The sequence below is a fragment of the Pholis gunnellus genome (assembly GCF_910591455.1).
Source record: "Pholis gunnellus genome assembly, chromosome: 21".
In the NCBI taxonomy this organism is placed as follows: domain Eukaryota; kingdom Metazoa; phylum Chordata; class Actinopteri; order Perciformes; family Pholidae; genus Pholis; species Pholis gunnellus.
This window is the reverse complement of record NC_136548.1, coordinates 6,391,846-6,407,842: the sequence shown is the minus strand read 5'-3', so window position 1 is coordinate 6,407,842 and position 15,997 is coordinate 6,391,846. Positions and strand designations below refer to the sequence as shown.

The 15,997-nt window shown below is 43.0% G+C and overlaps 1 protein-coding gene across 10 annotated transcripts in view; it reads left to right on the top strand.

Annotated features, from left to right (window-relative positions):
• The first annotated feature begins 3,125 nt into the window (after positions 1–3,125).
• mrtfab (myocardin related transcription factor Ab) overlaps positions 3,126–15,997 on the top strand; it is a 37,990-nt gene continuing 25,118 nt past the window's right edge. For 6 of the 10 annotated variants that reach the window (XM_079182702.1, XM_079182705.1, XM_079182708.1 and 3 more), the window contains exons 1-3: positions 3,126–3,216; positions 3,856–3,917; positions 7,644–7,831. In XM_079182702.1, coding sequence (XP_079038828.1) covers positions 7,708–7,831 — 124 coding nt within the window. In that variant the 5' untranslated portion in view covers positions 3,126–3,216; positions 3,856–3,917; positions 7,644–7,707. Of the gene's footprint in view, positions 3,217–3,300; positions 3,441–3,855; positions 3,918–7,643; positions 7,832–10,542; positions 10,572–10,643; positions 10,772–12,134; positions 12,154–15,997 lie in introns of those variants that run through there. The other 4 variants (XM_079182703.1, XM_079182709.1, XM_079182707.1 and 1 more) reach the window with 4 other exon arrangements.

The window sequence follows — 15,997 nt, the reverse complement described above, 5'->3', positions numbered from 1 at the left end:
AGCTCCTTTGTTGCAATATGTGTCCGACGATAAGTGACGTAAAACTCTGGCTCCTGCATGCACACAAGTAAAAGACACACATACAAAGTTAGAAATCAACCTCCGAACAAGTTCCACAATAAAGCACATGTATGAATAGCGATGAGACGATGATGAAGATGACGACGATGACTCACCCAGCGATTCTAAGGCGAAGTTTTCCATCGTGTCTGCAAGGGGACCAAGCGTGTCTGTCCACTGATTGAGCATCTGCACCTCCTGCTGGACCTCTTTCAGTTGAATACACCTGTGTGTGTACTGTGTGAATCCTGAGGGACACAAAGCACAACATTTAGAAATGTCAGTTTGACTAAAATAAAACCAGCTGAGCCAGGATTCACATGTTTACTAAAAATGATTGTGGCAAAAATTTTAAAATCACTCACCGACACCAAGAAGAAGCAGGAGCAGGAAACATGGGATTATCTGTGTCCTGTCAGTAGTGTTGATACTCTGTGAACTTAGTCGGTTGGCAATAGACTCGTGGTGGTGGTTCATTGACTCAAGATGATCTGCGGAGTCCATATGACGTTGACCCCCGCCGTGACCTTTCCTCCTCCGATTGACCCTGAAAGATGCGACAGATGTTAGAAAGACTCGTTCATGTGAAGGTTTATACAATGCTAACCCCACAGCATATGTACAAGACACAATATGTGCTCACAAACGTACCTGTACAAGTTCTCCCTGTAGGAAACGGTTGGCCTTCCCTCCTTTGTGTAATAGCCAACTTTCTGCAGACGAGCACTTTTCCTCAACATGGCTGGAAAAGGGTAGAAAGACAGAGAGGTGAATAGTCAGCAACACACAATGACGCAGCCAGACACTTGTTTTTACTACAAATGGTGTATATTGTCACTATGAACAATAACGTAATGGAATTAATGACAGCTAGGAAATGCAATTAACAGCATACAGAATGTGCATTCGCCTTCCTTCTTCCTATCAGTAATACACAGCTAGAAGGTACATTAAACTATATAATACTAACATGAATAAAAACAAAAATAGGATAAAAGTATTGACATGTTTGTTGACTTGTACTGCCTGATCATTCATGCTGTCTTCTTGATTGGCATGGACACATACATATTGCACAGAGAGTGAGTGACAGACGGACAAGTCAAGGCTTAAAGCGGTTCAGTCTCAAGTTTTAAGACAAATCCTACATCAGACATGTTATGTGTCAAGTGTGCAGCATTGCTGGTAACTTACTTGTTCTTTCTGTGGTGGAAAAACACGATCAGTAGAAATCCTTGATGCCGTGAGCTCAAATGTTTGTTCCTTATTAATCAGAGGTACAAACCGTTTGGTGTGTGTGTGCAAGCCTAATGACTAGCTGTTTAACTGGAATGAAGAATTCCATCAGTGTCATCATGATTCTATGGGAATGTCAACATCTCAGCATTCTATATGCAAATTAGGTTTAAATAGCATGAAACTGGCTCCTCCCACTTGACATAAATGAATGTATGGACTGATTGATTGATTTTTGACATGTTATCAATAAAGGTTTATCACTTGTATTACTGGCCCCATCATTTCATTGAGTTATTTCCTGCAAATTAACTGATTTGTAAAAGCTTTTTTACAAGAAAGTATATAATATAATCAATATGGACACTTAAGTTTTTTAATATTACTGTAAATGACAACTCAATGAATATTTACTTAAAATAGCAAGTTCTTTTGAAGAAATACCAGCAGAAACTAAATCAACACAACTGTTTAAGGATTTTGTCTCCTCATGATTAGTACCTAATATAAAGGTCCTTTGCACGAAATCATAGGAAATCAATAGGAAATCACAGAACTGTTAGTTAAAGTGTATTTTATTTTACAACAGCAATACTTACCAACAGTGAATATGTGTATCTTACATAACTATAGGTGCATATCTTTACACTGCAGTAAAGTGTGCATTCAAGCAAGACAATTCACTTCCACGTTTAATCATCAAAAACGGTCCGTCCACGAAGTATTAATGAATTTGTCATTGTTCACGTTGTATAATGAACAATATCAGTTTAGGGGTAATGCCCATTCTTATTGGTCTACTTGTGCAATGCAAATGTTTTCTGCTACGTGTGAGATCGTTGTTCGATAGCCGACGCTGCCTAAACGCTTTTATCGTGTGGCAATAATAATATTAGTTCTACTTAATAGTAGATGACTAAAGAGTCTGAAATATAGTTTTTAGATTGGAAGGAGCTGATTGGCTGGCCTGAAATCCATGTTACCATGATGCCAATGGGCAGCAGACACAGATAGAAAACCTCTGTAATTTATTAAAAGTTAAGCAATTTGAAGAGTGAAAGTATGTTTTATATGTTATTACTATTGTTAATACGTATTGTAATACAGACCGTAAACGCCATTTAAGTATATGGGTTGGCACTGTTGCTTAGTGTATGATGAATACTACAGTAAGGCAATTATTGAATACAGAAAAGCATGAAACAGTAAATCGCAACTTACAAAACACTAACAGAAGATCAATACATTATAACATTCAACATATAGTAAAAAAATGCACGGTGGTCGTACATTTAGAGCATAATCCAGTCACTAAAGTAATAAGACATAATAATAAACACGTGTTCAACAAAAGTAGTGACCATTAAAAAGCATCTGAGGTGGCTTTATTTGGCGAATTGAACATGTGATTTAATGTTTTGCATGTTTAATATTTACACAGTTATTTGTGTTTGAAATTAAGAAATTAGCAAGTCAGTTCGACTCTTTAAAAAAACTGAAACAAATCAGCAGTGGGTCCGGGGTTGCAACCAGTGATTTACAAACCTGTAGCTCTGCCTCCTGAAGTGCATGTAGTTTGACACTAGATGGAGACAGAGACTGTGCAGGGGATGTGTGTAGTTTATATACCTATATATATATGTATACTTTATTTTCTCTTTCTTTAAGTTAAACGCTATACACATTTTATTAGAGACAGTATTGGGTATGATATATGCGGACATGCGGGGCTGTATTACCTCGTGTTACAAAATAATAACAGTGAACTGTTCGTAAAGGTGTTGTGAAGGAAGTGGGTCTTTGCGTCCCACGTAGAGGAGGGTTTTCCGGTTAAAGTTTCCTTTGTGACTCGGAAGTGTCGGTGGTATGCCAACGCCGTGTATCCCTACAGACACAACACAAAAGTGGCGACCATGAAAAGTAAGCGTAAATGCATACATTCAACACATAGCGTCACGGCATTAGCTAACGTTAGCTGAACAGCGAGCCGCTGGCTAGTGGTAACGCTAGTGCTTGGCAGATATGGCATGCTAACGGTAGCTATAGCTAACTTGGTGTGTCTGACTGTCTGCAGTCAGCGGGGATGCCGACGAGATTGTTCATATGTAGCCAGCAGCAACAATAAGGACGTCATTCTGTAGTTGGTAAGATGTCATGCTCGTTGTGTCGTTTGTGTGCTATTATAAATAGCAGCCTCACTTTAACTTGTGTTTAGACCGTTAACTCCCACCCAGACAGGCTAACAATAGCTTAGCTAGCTTGTCTGTGTTTTGGACAGTGACAGCAGTAGGCTGCTGCTGCCCCATGGCATCTGTGGAGAGGCCTCCTGCAACGTGGATTAGTCTAGCCCCCATTATCAGCAACGTTACGCATTTTCTTTTATTTTTAACTTCATGTACTCCACGAGGGCCTGTTTGCACATTATACTCTGATACTTAAACTGCCACTCAGCATCATAATCCGTTGAATAAGGGACCAGAATAGAGAAAAGGGGTTTTGCAGGGGAAATATATCAGTTATTCTCTATTAATTATTTTCTTTATTATTTGTCGTCACCAGAACCGTTCAAAGCTCCGTCCTGCTGAAATGGGAACACGCCCCTTCAAGATTGAGTAATACAGGTAAGCAACCAGCCAAGATGCCATTAAGGCTACTTCATGACAGGCCAGGTGGGGGAACGACGCGTCCTCGTTACCTTTTTAGTGTTGCTAACTCAACTGGTATGGTAATTCTAATTTTCCTGTGTCTGTGTCTGTCAGGACAGTGTGCCTCTGTGTTTACCTGTGAAATAGTGATACATATCTGAAAGGCTAGTGGGGGCAAGTAGAGAGGAATGCTGGAGTCTGCAGAAAGAGCAATGCACCCAAACAGCACACAGTGCGTGTTTGAACAGCGGCCCTCCTCTGGGAAAGTAAGGATGAGGCAACCGCTTAGTCTCAGTGCGATCAAATGTGTTTCAATAGAAGTACATGTCAATATAGGAGTGTTGTGGTGTCATTGTGTGTGTGTCACACTAATGTTTTTTTATTGTATAAAACTGATCAGGATTTCTGGAGACAGGAAATAAGCCTCTCAAAGTGATGTGTTGCACTGAGACGGAGATCACGTGTGACTTGAGGCCCTGCAAACAATTTCTCGCTGTCAAATCGCAGTATCTTGCACCGTTAATACGCACACAGTCTGTCCCGCTGGAGTTGTGAGTAATGCATTGTCCAGTGTTAGGCTCGCCTAATTTCTCTGCAGAAATGGTTTGTCATGCCGCAGCTGTCTGACCCCGGGATTTTAGTGCCGCTGAAGTTCACCGTCATGTTATTTCCTTCCCTTTTCTCCGTCTGAGTGGAAAGGCTTGTGACTCCCTTAGCTAGGCCTGTTTTGGTTTATTAACATGTGATTTCAAGGTGGTAATAATTCCAATCAGGCTGAAATGTACACGCTATATATAACTCATTTCTGCATGCTTTGAGGATTTGCACATTCATGTCATGGCAGTTCGGTTGCAAAGTCTTTCACCGCAGGATATCAGGGGAGGGTGACGAAAGGTTTCTGTGACATGTTGTCTCATATTACATTTGTTTTGATATCAGCATCTTATCTTCATAATCTTATCGAAATCTATTTCATTCCGTACATAATCACTCTCAAATCCATATGACTAATTGACACCTCATTAGTTGGGGAAGAACAGTTTTGGGACTCAAACCAGCTCACAAGGGCAGTACGGCTGCGTATTGAACCTCAATACTTGTTTTGTCCTTCGTGTAACGTTAAGTACAAAATGGTATCAAGTTGGTGCAATATCAGATATCGAGAACTGTTTGAAATCATAATGTTTCCAACTGTAAGTTGCGTATTGTTCAGGGTACAGTTCTTATATATTACACTTTGGCTTTTTTGTTGAATAAAAACAAAAGAGCTTTTTTAGTAAAAACGTCACTAGTATCCAGAAAGTTCAATGATGTTTTGAATGTGACATGATGAAACTCCCAGACATCCTGAGGCCGGCAGCATCAACTGAGCATGTGGGGCGTCATGTGGTTAGTGTGCCGCTATTCAGACGTGTGTGCAGGCCGGTTGATTGTGAGAGAGAACAGTGACATCTCAGACAACGCCGCCTCATTGTTTTCAGGCCCGCTGTGCAGTAACGGCAGAATCCCCCATCACAACCCCACGGCTTTGAAAACACATATTACGCAGAGAGATTTCAGCACACACAAGCTAGCTGCAGGCCTGCCTTTTGTATATAACAATTAGCAATTTGCCGCCCCAAGTTACTGGGCCTGTTCTGGGCCTGGCCAGAGGAGTGTTTAAACTCAACCTCAGTTGTCCACAATGAGCAAAGGTGTTGTTTTTCGTAGATGCGACACAGAACACACACAGACACAAACATGCACATCTTTTATAGCTTCCTTTTATTGAAAAACCCTCCAGCTCTGAGGGTAAGCTGTCACACGGTTTAAATGTATGGAAATCACCCTGAGGTTGTTGAGAAGAAGAAGAAAAACAATCTATAAACAGAGTTCTGCCTTTCTAAAGCAGCGGCCCCAGCAACAGTTGTAAAAGCTCAAACATGCAAATTCTTCCCCGATGGCTGATTTAATCAGGCGACTCTGTTTAATAAAGCTGGTGTGAATACATTTGACCGTTTTCCCCTCCGCACTAGTCTACGCTCGGACAGGTACCTGCCCGTCTGAACCGCAGTGTTGTTAACACATTCTGGGGATGAACTGCATCGCTACACATGTCAAAAGTCCGACACATTTGGTGTCATTTTCATGTTACGTAAGTAGGGCTGGACGTTTAATTAAAAATGAAAGAGATGTTATTGCTCAACAGTTTCATTTCCTCCGAATTAATACCAGGCCTTTCTCACAGAAGACATGTTGTCTTGTCACGGCAGTAAAAGCACATTAAATGAACGATGGCTGAGTTCCATTTAGCTGCTTCAGGTTCAGGGTCCTGCTGCTGTGCATGCTGGGTCACTGTCACACCGTCACGGTATATAGAAAGGAGACAATGTAAAGGTTGTTAGTAACTCCTGTGCTTTCCTGCCATGACGAGGCAAAAATGTGTGTTGTGATCGGGCCGATGCTGAGAAAGCGATTATGTAAAACCGATATTTAGTTCTGAAAATCTATCTTTGACACATACACATAGCTCGATCAGGGGCTTTCTAGTACCAGAAGAGCACAGCTAGCTTTATTGCCTTCAACATCAGTCTATGTTTGGTTTTGCAGATACGTCAGATAGTAACAGCGGAAGATATCAGTATTTATATTGGGATAATATGGCGGTGGCTTTGTCTTTATATATTTGTGAAATGTGCTGCTGTGTGACCACCAACAACGAAACTTAGTCTGAACCGTAAGCCTTGTTTCAACTTTCACCTCTGCTTTAAACTCCGTTGTCCCCAACGAGGAAATGTGTTGTTTCCGTAGATGCGACACAGAACACACACACAGACACCAACATGCACATCTTTTATAGCTTCCTTTTGTTGAAGCTGTCACCCGGTTTAAATGTATGGAAATCACCCTGAGGTTGTTAAGAAGTAGAAAAACAATCCATAAACAGAGCTCAAGCCTTTCTAAAGCAGCGGCCACAGCAACAGTTGTAAAAGCTCAAACATGCAAATTCTTCGCCGATGGCTGATTTAATCCCCGAGTCTACAGCCCTGCAGAGAGACCAACGCAGAGTGCTGCTCGCTTTCCTGGGACGAGCTCGTAGACTTGTTGCAGCCTGTAAATAGCCCCAAGTATCATTTATCTGTATTTGTTTTTATTTCATGGTTTTCCGGATACATTAATGACTAGGACTTCAGAAAATAGACCCCACAGGCATATTTACTAAACGTCACCACATTTTACACGGAAAGTTACAGTATCCCTCCACAAACTGACTCCGGTGTGGTGGGGCCAAGGAGAATTTGAGACTTAATTTTCTAGATCCATCGATGTATTTCATGCCTGTGCATAGAAGTGGATAGAAAGACACAATGAGAATACCACAGGATGTCTGTGAAGTGTTTTGTGGGTGTGATGCTGTGATGACTTGATGTTTTGCATCAAAGACGAACACCAGCCAGCAAGCTTATACGCTCCATAGCTAGATCATAAGCTGCTTACCTGTCGGATAATTAAAAGCCAACTCAGCATCAGTTAAGTCTCAAGTCCTTGATGCACTTAAAGTAGATGTTTGATAAAAAAACTAAACCAAATTCACAGCACGTAGTGGATTTTATTGTTTATTTTTCTCAGAGAACCAGTGAAATATTACCTTTCTAAAATTCAGAATTCCAGACTTTTGATTCGTCCTTCAACTTTAATTAATGTCCTATTTTTTTGTCACAGGTCTCTCTCCGTCACCCTGGCATCGCTACACCCACAGACAGGGGAGCAGCTGAGTCCCGGTAGCATGGAAGTCTCCGGGGCGCCGGGCCTGGTCGCGAGCCCTCAGAGCGAGGCGGTGACCACCGAGCTTCAGGAGCTGTCCCTTCAGCCCGGACGCATCCCGCGGCCTCTGCAGGAGAGAAAGAACGGTGAGTCCTGTGTATTCATAGACTTTACTCTGCCTATAGGACCACTGTTTGTCTGAGCTGCTGAGTGAATGTACAGGAATCACGGCCATTGCTCTGCAGACGTAGCAGGCCAGCGCTAACTAGAAAGTGTGTGTGGGGGGGGGGGCACTTATCTGAGAGGCAGAAGTTAAATGTCCGATGTGTCTGGACGTCTTGTTCACTGTTCAAGAAACACCAGACATGGAGATTCAAGTGCTCGTGTGTGTGTGTGTGTGTGTGTGTGTGTGTGTGTGTGTGTGTGTGTGTGTGTGTGTGTGTGTGTGTGTGTGTGTGTGTGTGTGTGTGTTTCTATGTACAAGGCTGTGTGCCGTGACGTCATCCAGAAAGAAGGGAGTGAAGAAGCTGCTGTACCTAATTGGCTTGCTCCTCTGGTCCGACCTCTCGTTACAGTAGATTAGACCGGGCTGCACCGTCGCTGTGTAGACGTAAAACTCTGTAGGCCTGGTTTGTGCCTGCAGTTCGCTCAGAGCTGCAGCAGCCTCCTTTTGGTTTGAATCATGGTGGAAACGCTGACTTTGCTGCAGTCATGTATTTGGTTTGTTTTAGGTCCACACAGCCAATAACAAGTGAATCAGAGTGAATGAATCCAGTAATTGTAAATTGAGCTTAATATCCCGGAGTAACAGCTGAATATGCATGGGCCTATAGAGCTGAACCGATTAATCGGTTTAGTCGATTTCGCTGTACCACATTCATTATTTAAGTCTTTTTTTTTAATTGGAAATGTCAAACTCTATATCTCTTTGTGAACATTTTGAATTGCTTTGTTTTTCAAATGTGCAATACAGATTAACTCTCCCTGTAAATTCAATACCTTCGGGTTTTCGACTGTTGGAGAAGACATTTGAAGAACTCCCTTTGAGCTCTGGGAAGTTACGCTGCGGATGGCCCGCTTGTTTTAAAGTCACAATTAAAACAACCGGGCAGTTGCAGTTAGTCCATGGTTTGTGTTATCATGTTTTTATTCCCCAAGCACATCTAATTGCTGGGTTGCAGATGTAAATATCGGTCTCCTTTTATACCCATAAAACCTGTTTCAAGGTTGTTTCTTGTTGTCATTTCTAAAGACTAGGTTGGTAAAGATCAAGACAAGTTCTACTAAACTGGTGGGAATGCACCCTCCGCTTTAAGCCCAAACTAAGGCGTATTATTGCACGCATGTAAAAGTAGTTACACATTGGCATGACCTAGATCAATAAAACAAAGCTTCCAAATGTTACTACCACGCATACACGCACCTTGCTTTGTCAGAATAGTCGGCCTCATTGTCCATTGTGCCCAGCTTGGGCGTTGGCCACTCGGTTTCGTGGAGTCCCAGTAGGTTGACCTGCTGCTCGTCAGACGGGGTTGGACCAGTAAATGATTTACCGTCTTTAAGAGGACCCAACAGTGGCCGACTCGCACAACACAAACTCGCACAACACAAATCAACGTTGGTAAAAAGAATCCGAGACACAGTGCAGCTAGCTTTAACCACAGCCTGCTATGGGACGGACACAAACACGGGAGACTTTCTGTATTTGACATGAATATTTCAAGTGATGGTTACATAATTTCAGAAATGTTGTCATGTCACAGAGACGACGCACACAAAAGGCACACAAAGGCGAGGACTCTCCCACTCAGCCGAAGGCCACCACTCCCGAATTTTTACAACCCTTGCTCTTGTTGGCCGACGCGTTTCATTATGCTAGCCAGAAGCAGACGTGTTGCTGCAGGCACTCCTGCAGCCGGTCTCGCATGAAGATGCTTTTCAGAGCGCTAGCGAGATGCGTTGCATGTGACTGCATGTTTGTTTCCACGCGCATGCATTTGTGCTAAGGGCAAGAGAATGCAATGCCCACATAGTGAAGCTTATCTAAGCTTTATCTCTGACACCAGGTTATGCAACGAGTTTACTGCACAGGGTTGCTTCCTCAGTCTGAAGCGCTGGGAGATTCATTGATAAACACTTGTGTGTGTTTGTATATGTAGAGGTCACGTGTTTTTCAAGATGAGGATCAGAGACAGATGTTAAGGTCCATACACATTAGTGTGTGTGTGAGAGATGGTCAGCTTTGATTCAAGACATTAAAAGGCTGACATAACAGAGAACGGACATAAAAGTGATTTACATTTCCCGTCATGTGCTCCCATCACAAACTTGCCTCTGACTTGTTCCAGAGCAAAGCGAGGCGGCCACGCTGCGTTAACGTGACCGAGATCATTCAAAACTTTGAGGCGGAGAAGCAAGAGTGGGAATGTGGGCAGGAGGAGGAAAGGGAAGAAGAGAGGAGGGGGGAGGTCGCGTCTGAAATGGCAGCATTGCATAACTTCTCAGAGAGGGAACAGAAGGAAACGCAAAGCAAGAGAGGAGGAAGTGTGTTACTGGTACTTGTGGATGTGAGGCTTGGCACCGGCTTGTTTTTTTGGTTCTTTTCCAATTTTTTACTTTATAACTGGCTGAGGGAGTTGCAGAGGAGTGACCAAAAGTTTTTTTTTTTTTTTAAGTACATGGAGGCAGGAGCGAAACAAAGGTGTTGCAACGGAGAGATCGGAAACCTCTGGGTGGACCTTGTTGTTATCCCAGGAGCACAAAGGGGCAGACACACAGACCTACACACACGCCCTCTCCTTCGGGGCGTGCACACACTTGTAGGCAGACACAATCCAGAGAATGGGAATGTGAGGTGCACTGCTACCTGTGGAGTACCAGCTGCCGGTGAGAAGGAAAAACGTGTTTTAAATGTGGCTTTCCTCTTGCTGGACTTCTCTTCAGACTTCTGCCGCTGTTGTGTGTGTGTTTATTTTTTTTCCCCACACTATTCCTTTTGCCTATTTTGGGAGTATGAATCTTTAATCTTGCCGGGCGGGTGACGCCTCCCCTCAGCATGGTGCAGAGGGAAATGACTGTCACGTCAGGTAAAGTTCGTGTGTGTGTGTGTGTGTGTGTGTGTGTGTGTGTGTGTGTGTGTGTGTGTGTGTGTGTGTGTGTGTGTGTGTGTGTGTGTGTGTGTGTGTGTGTGTGTGTGTGTGTGTGTGTGTGTGTGTGTGTTAAGCTGAGCTTTGCTTACTACAGGCGTGTGGTGTGAGCGCATGCATGGGGCAGTAAATGTTCGGTGAATTGACACTGCAGCTTTAAGAGTTGGTTTACTGTATTGATAGCTGCAAACAAATGTACTTACTAACTTTTAAACATTCTTTTCTGCACACACATACCATTTTAAATCACTTCTTAAAACAGTTTTAAGTTGGCTTTTATGAAATGTCGTCGCTTTTCTGTTTTATTTTTATTGGTTGATTTTACTAAATAATTTTACAATTTCTTTTTCTTCTTTTTTTTATGTATTAGTTTATTTTTATCGTATCGACTGTCTCACTGATTTTTCTGTTGTTATTATTGCTTTTGCTGCTTTGTCTGTCAAAGCACTTTGTAAACTCTGTTTTTAAAGGTGCTATATAAATAAAGTTATTTATTACTATCACCCAAACACAGAGGCGGGCCGTCAGGGCCAGCAAAGCCTTCTCTCTCCTAGACAGAATCACAAAGTTATAGCTATTTTATAATTTAATAATTTTTTATAAATACACTAGAAGTATTCTAAAAAAAAATTCCCATTATCTTATTTTCTCATTGCACAGCTACTGCCTTCCTCAGTTGCTCTGCTTCCAGCACAGCTTGTTTTAAGTAGAGCTTTTATCCAATCAGATTTCACCTCTGTGTCTCCAGGTTAAAAACATCTGCCTGGAGGCCTGTAGACTCACAAGTGAATCCCTTTGAAGTTTAAGTGAATGGGGACGATATTGTTGATTTTATCATAGTCTTCAACCAATCAGATCTTTAGTTTGACATGTTAGAGCCTTGGGAAACTGATAATCTTGATCATGGCTTCATTGGAAGCGTGCATAATGAGGTTTAGATTTTAACATCAGATTTCTATTAAAAGAAGAAATTAACTGCAAATGTCATCAATGTTGTAGAGCCGGTCCCTTTATACGTCTGAGTTAGTGGCAAACTGACCAAACACCATGTCGTGTGTAAATGCAGTTTCAGGGTTTTGCCTCAGAGTGGACCAGGCGGGGTCCTTTTTGTTATGTGTGTAAATCCGGTGAGGCCAGATTTGCGGGGAACACTCTTGAGCTGAAGTGGGTGGATGAGGGGTCAAAAGGTGCGGTTGATGAATTCTTCTTTTCTCAGAAAGTGAAACTCCCCGAGGACTCACTGCAGGCCAGGGGCCAGGATCCAGACGGGGCTGGAGAGTTTGGGTTTAGCTGAGGGAGAAGGAACAGAGAACTCAGCCCGGGTTAGTCACAGACTACTCATTTCAGTCAGAACAGATTGTTCCAGGTCATGTCACGGACTACGGCTACTACTACTACTGCTACTACTGCAACAGAGGCTAGAGAGCGGATTGTGAAGGATGAATGCAACATGACAGCTTATCTGCTGTGTGCCGGGCAGCCCTGTCCTCAGGAAGCCTGAGCAGTGATTCTTAATCATGAGCCACTGCGGCTTGAGAGTCTGCAGGTTTTACTGTTCCAACCAACCGCTACGTCAGCTGATTTCACTGATTATTGCACCTACTGTACAAAACAGTTGAAGGGACTAATCAAAGAAGTTGTCTGCTTCAGTGTGTGGCTTGAATTAAAACACCTGCAGAGTCGTGTGAGGCAGAAAGGCAAGTTTAAAATCATCCTGGCTGTGATTTTATTTATAACAGAGAATTGTGTGGCGAAATGATGATGGTGAGGAGCTAGTTGACTTTGTGATTTGTCTGATTACATCATCCAGACTTGTAAACATAACAAGATAAAGATCACGTCCTTCTTCGTCCCCACCCTTGCATAATGACAATAGATGGGCCGTAGCTTTCCCTGCCGTGTTGTGTCATCAGTGCTGGGCTCTGCTCGACGGGAGCCACAAGTGATCCGTTTGCCTTCAGAAGTCAACAACGTTAAAGAAATCTGAGCACCACAGAGACAGAGGATTTTCTGCTGGGGCAGTACTTAAGATATACAGCAAGATATATAGCCGGGCCGAGGCTAGCCTAGCCCAGCAGTGATTCAGGGAGGCTGATGGTACTGTTATGTAACAGATTGGGAGGCTGCCAGCAGCAGAGGCCCAACAGCACTCTGTCAGGCTGAGAGTAGGAGGGCAGAGGAGAGGGAAGACGGAGACAGAGAGGGACTGATGGATAGCAAGAAAGAGGAGAGAAGGAAAGCAAACCATGAAATGTAAAAAAAAAATAAAGAAAGAAGAATTGAAAAATAACACCATAAAAAGCACTTTACGACACGGGGAGGGAGTTCCAGTCTCATCCAAACACAGCAGCAAACATAATCCAGCTGCCTGTCACTCTGTCGTGGCATTAGATAATCTCCATGTCCCCAAAACAATCCAAAACATGTAATGACGGCAGCATATTGTTGACCCATTATACTTCTAGTTTGAGTACGTACATCGGTACATGTATCTTATAAGAGAATGTCTGCGTGTCGGACCATGTTGAACTGCAGCTCAAATCTCAGCTCTCGAGTGACTTTACAAAACGGTCTGAATCCAAACAACAGGAGAGAAAATGTCGTAGGCTTCGGAGAATGTAAACAGCTTTCAGTCTTAATAAACATACGCGCAACATATTTATGCAACTGAGGCAAGTTTTGCGAGAGGCTTAAATCTTAAATGTGTCCAGCACTCCCCACACACACACACCCACACAGACTACGCATGACTCACCAGTGCACACAAACTCACACTTCACAACTCATGTCGCCGCTGAGACCTGGACATGCACTCACAGGCTTTTGGTAGCCTTCCATTTTCACAGTGTGCCCTGACTGCACAGCATTGCAACAAGCACTATCAGACTCTCATCTTTTGATTTGTGAGCCGGTAAATTTCCTTGTAGATAATGAGAAGTGAGCGAGCGCACACCGACCGGCCTCGGATCTGTAGCCCAAAGCTAAAGAATCGCGCTTTATCAGCTTCGTAGGTCTGCTAGTAGCAACAGGAACGTGGTGCCTGCACAGGTAGTACAAGCCCACTCATGTAGCTCAGTGATCTTTAAAGACACACACACACACACACTTATTGTTTTAACATGCAAGCAGCAGTCTTAACACATTCAGCATGGAGCAGCTGAGCGTGCAAACACACATACGTCAGATATCACACTGCGTGCATTTCTACTTTTGTTTACCAACACCTGTAATACTCATTTTTGTAAATTCAACCATGTTTTGGTGGGTGGTTCGGGCACAGCTGCAGCAAACACACAGGTATGCACATTAATCATCAGTGTTTATTAGAAATTCATGCAGCATCCTGTGCAGACAACATGCTACAACACGATGTTTTGAAATCCCGGCAGTCGCATTGCATTGTAACACAACACAAGTTGTAATGCTACCACATGTTTTTTATTGAAAAGTACTGGATTTACTTTCAGGTTTTTGCTTTTAACAAAGAGTTAGTCGCATAAATCTAAATACTTTACTACTCTGCTGTTAAACCAACTTAACCCAACACTATCCACTACAAACCTTCTACTTGTACAACATGTGAACGAGAGTTTCACGCAGTGACAGGTACAAACCTGGTGCTGCGGGGAACTCTCAAGCACACACCAACACAAACAGTTGGTTTACTTTGTGGCTCGTCTCCAACTCAACATAGTCTGGTGTTTCTGAAGAATAGAACAGCCATCAGCCTGTGAGTCACCTGCTAACACCGAGCAAGGCGCACTTAGCGTTAGCTGATGAATGAAGCAGAGCTCACTGTGAGCCTGTTGTGTGTCGTTAGAGAGACTCAGAGGCCAAGCCATGTGCACAAGAAAATTCAGTGTTGGTGACAGCATGAGGGGAAAGCAACGCGGTCAAGTCGTACTTTATTTGGGCTACATGTGAAGCATATTTAAGGAGTCAAATTCAAAATGAAAATCCTTGAGAAATAGTTTGATGTCCCAAGTAAGCGTGCGAATGGAGCGGTCTCTCTCGCCCACAAACGGGGAACTTTGTTGATAACAGTAGATAGATAGCATCAACTCCAGCGATTCCAGGCAAACATGGCCACCAGTGTGTGTGTGTGTGTGTGTGTGTGTGTGTCCACTGTCAGAGCAAACTAAAGAGCACAGCGGTTTGTGCTTGCATAGAGATGCTTGTGGCCATCAGGGACTCGTAGTCATTCTCGTGTTCACATACTCTTGTTTTCAGCTCCAGTAATGCGACGGTAGCTCTGTAGAAACAAGCCAACCTCCATGTTTTGTGTCGTTAACGGGGGTCACTGTGAGGACAGCTGATAAAAATCACTTACTGATGCATCTGACGGACAACTTATCCTATTTGTGACATCGATAAACCAGATAAACAAACGCCACACATGACAAATCGTCCGATAGGGAGCAAAAGTTTACCAAAAGTTCCTTGATCAGATTGATTTTGAGTAGATTCCCGTACTTGGGGAGAAGCAATGAGCATGGCGGAGGGGAAAGAATTTGTCAGAACCTTTTCCTTTTATTTCTACGTCATCTTGTCTCATATACCCGTCATTTAACGTCAGCATCTCACTTAAACACTCTCATAAAAAATGAAACCTGTGTCTCCATGAAAGGTCGGCGTCTAATAAAAACCCTGCCATTTTGGTCGCTGAAGCAAATTCACTGCCAGGCTTATATTAGATGTTGTATACAGAAAGAGGAGAGGAGGGAAGGGCAGGAAGAAGAAGAGGCCTCTAAAACCCCAAAGAGCAACCGGAAGGAAAACACACACTTACAGTGTAAGAGAGAGACTCACATCCAGGCCAAAACAACACACACTCTGTACACATGTTCTCACCCTCACTTTGATTTTGTAGTATTTGTCTTTTCCGTTGTGCTAGTTTGCTTTGGCCTGATTTAATTTTTTATTTTTTTTGTCGGCTCAGGAGTCTGTTGTTGTCGTAAAGGAGAAAATAAATCAGTGTTTCCTCTCTAAGTGGGGCAGGAGGTTAGGAGGTTTGTTCCAATAAAAAGGATTTTCAGATGTTCCAGTTATGTAACGGTCTGTGCAAAGCCGTCATCATCACTGGACAGGGAACACCCCTCTCCGGCTCTGTTCTTCTTCTCTCTCACCCTTTATTCCTCTCTGAAAATCTTTCTTTTGATGACCATC